The 5124-nt window shown below is 41.6% G+C and overlaps 1 protein-coding gene across 1 annotated transcript in view; it reads left to right on the top strand.

The window, feature by feature from the left end:
* The window catches only part of LOC108799965 (alpha-2-macroglobulin-like), a 78182-nt gene that overhangs the window by 2963 nt on the left and 70095 nt on the right, over positions 1 to 5124 (top strand). Inside the window, exon 3 of the mRNA XM_018571915.1 lies at positions 2089 to 2238. Within this exon, the coding sequence (XP_018427417.1) occupies positions 2089 to 2238 (150 nt within the window). The remainder of the gene's footprint in view (positions 1 to 2088; positions 2239 to 5124) is intronic.

The following is a 5124-nucleotide window of genomic DNA, read 5'->3' as shown; positions in this document are numbered from 1 at the left end:
CAGTTTATCCCCTCCGCCCCCCCCCCCCCCCCATCTCTCCTAACTGAAACTCTGTACCTCAAGCACCTGTTGATCGATGCCTGAAGCTCAAAAAGGTACATGAGCTACCTTTGAGGCATAATAGGGCATTTTTGGCCCCATGGACTTTAATGGAAGCAAGTAAAACTCCTGAAAAACATCTGAAAAAGCTTGAAAGCACCTGGAAATAAGCGTTTTATTAAGGTTAAACAACCATCTCCCTCTCCTAGTACCTAACTTTCCATTGGCTGAAACAAAAAGCCTGAATATGCATGAACATACAAAAACACACAAATAAAAACACTCCAAAATCATCTCTAAATGCTCCACGCTCAGGTGTAAATGCAGCCTAAAGTGTGTCTTAAGTCCAAACTTTTTTCCCACTTTCGACGTAGTAGGTAAGAGCTTGGTGACTATTGTGACCGAGGTTGAAATAAATTAAAATCCCAAATTTTGAGTCACCAAATCATAATGGGAAAATATTCCGATGGGAACACTTGTTCTGGTAAATGTGGTCTAAAAGGGCATTTTCCTCACTTTGGAGAAATGTACTCTTACTTCCTGTTGTGTGCAGGAGAAGAAGTGAAACCACAACTCCGGGCAAACATTTATGAAAATGCTAACTCTCATGAAGTGTATGCCACCTCCAGCATCACTGCACTTCTTCTAATATTTATAGTTTCTTTCATTCTAGGAAGTATAGCTCCTGTAGTCTTGAAGTCCCAGTATGGTTTATCCCCCACCCATTTACACAATGCCTTTTATCCTGTGAACCAGCTTCTGTTCTGCGTTATGGGCAATTTCTCCAGTGGTACACAATGACAAACCTAACTTTGGTTTTAACCTTTACCTGTACGAATCAAAACAATAGAAAGTTTTGGCCTTAGCTATACCTTATCGGTCTATTTATTAAAAGTATGCAGGGCCAGCAATGAATTTGCCCCAAAAATATCTGAACATTGGTTTGGCGCAAATAATGTCAAAAAACTAATTTTCACAAATTGTGCAGTGAAATTAGTTTAAACTATTCAGATAGTGGAGAAGAGCCTGTACAACTGTGCAAGACTGAAAGTAAGACAGAAGTTCAGCCTTAACACAGTATTACATTCTAAAACGTCTTTCAACAATAAACCCAGATCAATCAAATATACATTACCCTGCAACGTATTTTTTTACATTTTTGCCCACGCACTTACAGTCATCATGTTTCCAAACAGTAGGCTGCAACTCTCTCAGCTCTGCTTCCCTGAACTTCCTGTTGAGTGCAAGATCACAAAGGAGAGCACAGTTTCCAGCAACTGTTCATCTACTAGCTTAGAGAAGGGAGGAAGGAGGAATAGAGAGCAGAGGAGCTGCTTGCCTTGCTGTGCCCGTGTGTTTCTGGAGATACACACAGCTTACTAGCACATGGCTTACTAGTTGACTAGATGACGCTGCAAGGGAAAGGAGGTGACTGCATAGCACTCTGCTTGAGAAAGGAGTCACCCTAAAACAGGAAGTCAGGGCCAGTGCTCAGGAGACCAATTAATTTTGCAGTTTAAAATTGTGTGACTTGATATAAAGGTAAATTATGTATTATTTTTTAATAAAAAGTTTTTCCATAAGTTGCCATATAGCAAAAGTAGCTATATCTAGTTTGTGAGGCCCTGCACCCTCAAAATTAGAACTGAGCGAAAAGAAGCCCTTGGATGCAATTGTAGGCAGGGGCCAAGTTGAAGATGAAGGCTAACCCCTCAACTAGTTTTCCCTTAATTCTTTCCTGGTGATAGCTTTGAGGGTCCACTGAAGAGTGGGAGAATGCGGGGAATTAAGGTTGTTTTGAAAATGTTGAATTTACTGCCTTTTTTCTTCTTCTTCTTTATTGAAAAAATTGTTACAAATCTGTTTTATAACTTGTTATACCTTATGGAAAACCAATAAAAACTTTGAAACCCTAAAATTGTGTGACTTCAGTATTAATATTCATTTTGAGGATTACATACACCACAAAGTTAATTTTAAGCACAGTAATTCATTTATAATCAAGTCATTATTTTCTTCTCTTATTTTCATAGGTTCCTAATTCTAAACATGAAGAACAAGATGTGGTTGGCACATTGGTAGCTGAGATTGAGAATGCTGGGGAAACCATAACAAAGAGTGCAAAGGTCCTTCTGAAGAAGTCAAAATCTGGTCTTCTTATCCAGACAGACAAAGCTGTGTACAAACCAGGACAACAAGGTAACAAAAAGAGCACATTTCCAGTATTCACTTTCCACAAGCTGTCCGCTCCCATCATTGCGTTGTAATGTAACTGTATTTGTCACAAAACACTATAAAGCATTTTTGGTGCAGTAAGACATAATTCTAAGGCAAAACAAAAAATAGGGGGTGGAGGGATTTATCAAAACTGGAGCATACAGAATCTGGAGCAGTTGCCCATAGTAACCAATCAGCTTCTCTCTCTCTCTTTTTTTAAGCATGTTTATCTTTATTGGTTTTTGTAAAACACATAACAACTGAAGGACAGGCGAGTTGCAAACAGTGGCGTCACAAGTGGGGTGCGGATGCCACCATTGGAAGAGTACAAATGTCCCAAGTCCTGTAGCACTCCTTACCGGAATCCCCAAATTGATATTGGGTGCTCGCAATGACAGCGGATGGCGCCGCACTTAAAACAGTCTTCAATAGAGATGTCACCAGCACACCAGCATGACAAAGACTCAAATGTCAGTGCAAATTCATTTATTGATGATAGTCACTCAAAATGACAGTCAATGACTGAAAGGCATTTTGGTGTCACCCCCTATGAAAAGTCGGGCACTCGGTCATGGACCAAGAGCCAGACAGTGTGAGGAGAGAGGAAGGGACCCGGCGGCATACCTCATCACGCTGGTGAACATCCCCTCCTCTCTCTGCCGGCGTCCATTGCCAAGATGATGACACCGCGCTTGCGATGACGTCACGGCCGGGTGTCACCCCTTCCCCGCTCCGGGTGACACCGGGCCACGGGAGGCCTCTGGTTGCAAATATGACTATACAATTGTGTAACCAAAACAAATATGTGATATAGAGATAATAAGAAAACTTGTCATTGTAAAGAACATCAAGATAGGTTATAACTAGGGATGCACTGATACCGGTTTTTCGGTATCGAGTGCCGATAATTTTTTTCCCGGTACTCGCCGATACTGAATACCAATGCTGGAAGTCCCATGAGAAGCAAGGAGACCACTTCGCTGCTAATCGGGAAGCCAGGCCGCGTGTAATGACTCGCCACCTGGCTTCCTGATTAGCCAGGAAGCCGGGTGGCGTGTAAAGACTCGCCACCCAGCTTCCCGATTAGCAGCGAAGTGGTATCCTTGCTTCTCATCACTAAGTGACGAGAAAGCATGGAGCCGGCTTTCTGGCTAATCAGGAAGCCGGGCTCTGTGTAATGACGTGGCACCCAGCTTCCTGATTGGCCGGGAAGCGGGCTCCATGCTCCCTTGTTCCAAGTGACGAGGGAGCATGGAGCTGGCTTCCTGGCCAATCAGGAGACCAGGCAGCCCAAATACTCGGCATCGGCACCGATAATAGTATCGGTATCGGTGCATCCCTAGTTATAACATCTATAGCCGACCACTAGAAACATTAGTAGTATCATGTAGAGTGGCAAAATCAAATCAATAATAGTATATCCAAAGAAAGTATGAAGGGGGTCGAAAGTGAAAATGTATAAGAGTAAATGAAAGGAAAAGGGAAAGGAAGACAAGCAGGTTACAGATAGATCAAGTCGGGTACATGATTGTTATATTTGCAATGCATTTCAATCTAGCAGAGAGGGATTCACCAGGGTATAGGACGTGAAAGGGAGAAACAGCAGCTTCTCTTTTCAGTCTCTTGATCAGTGTAGCTTTAAAAATGAAAAGCTAGAAGCTTATTGGTTGTCAGACAAGCTTATTGGTTGTCAAACTGCTCCAGTTTCGATAAATTCCCCTCAATGTGTAACTTTAGCAGTTCTGAAAGTATAGTATAGCTAAACCCAAAAAACAATAATGCAATATGTTGTGGCTTACCAGTCCTTACAGGTGTCGGCTGCATTCCCTTTCTCTTTACAGGCTCTTTTCTCTTTATTTTCACCGGATGATCCTGCCAATAAGAGACTTCCTGTCCATGGGTGGTTAGGTCCACTCCACCATCTTCACTACTCCAATCTATGGAGGAAGCCATCGTTGTCACCCAGACTGGACTACAAATATGTCCTCTTCATCTCTACTACAAAGAGAGGAGGATTACAGAAGGAAGATAACATTGTTTTGATTTCAGCTCACTTTAAGTGTCAATGACACATCATTTCTGGCAGGATCATCAGGTATTTTCTGTACTTGCTGGAAATGACCTTAGCCTAACAAATGACAATGCAGTCACCTTATCTAATGACTGGTAAGCTGCAAAATTATACTTTTTTTCTGGAGTTTTTAGGCTTTTCGCCCCTTATTTTCACCCGGTAATCCTGCCAGTCACACACGTCTTGTTTACACTCATTTCTCCACTGTATTTATGGTGGCAGCCATGGTACTCACACAGGCTGGATTTCAAATATGTCTTCCTTGTTCATCTACATTAAATGGTGGATTTACGGGACTAGTAGTTTACACACGTAAGATAAGGTTCTTTGTGCCCTATTTTAACCACTTCAAGACCAGGTTTTTAGACCTCCTTCCTGGCCAGGCCATTTTTCAGTATTCAGCACTGCGGTACTTTGACTGACGTTTATTCCGTCATGCAACGCTGTACTGAAATGAATTTTATACCATTTTTTGGGGACAGATAGAGCTTTCTTTTGGTGGTATTTAAACACCACTGGGGTTTTTATTTTTTATTATAATTAGGAAAAATTACAGAAAATTTTGGAAAAAAAACGTTTTTTTTTACATTATGTTAGGAAACATTTATTATTAACCAGTTTTTTGGTAAAATATAAAAGATCGGGTCACGTCGGGTAAATAGACACCAAACATGTCAAGCTTTACAATTGCGCGCACCCACGAAATCGCAGAAAACTACCATACCCACAATTGGCCATAGGCGACACTTTAAAACCGTTTACCGCTCATCAGTTTAGTGTTATCAGTGATTGATGGC

This window comes from Nanorana parkeri, unplaced genomic scaffold, assembly GCF_000935625.1.
Source record: "Nanorana parkeri isolate BGI_ZX_2015 unplaced genomic scaffold, ASM93562v1 scaffold1863, whole genome shotgun sequence".
Lineage (NCBI taxonomy): Eukaryota > Metazoa > Chordata > Amphibia > Anura > Dicroglossidae > Nanorana > Nanorana parkeri.
Note: the sequence above shows the minus strand (reverse complement) of the source record. Positions and strands in the feature narration are given on the sequence as shown.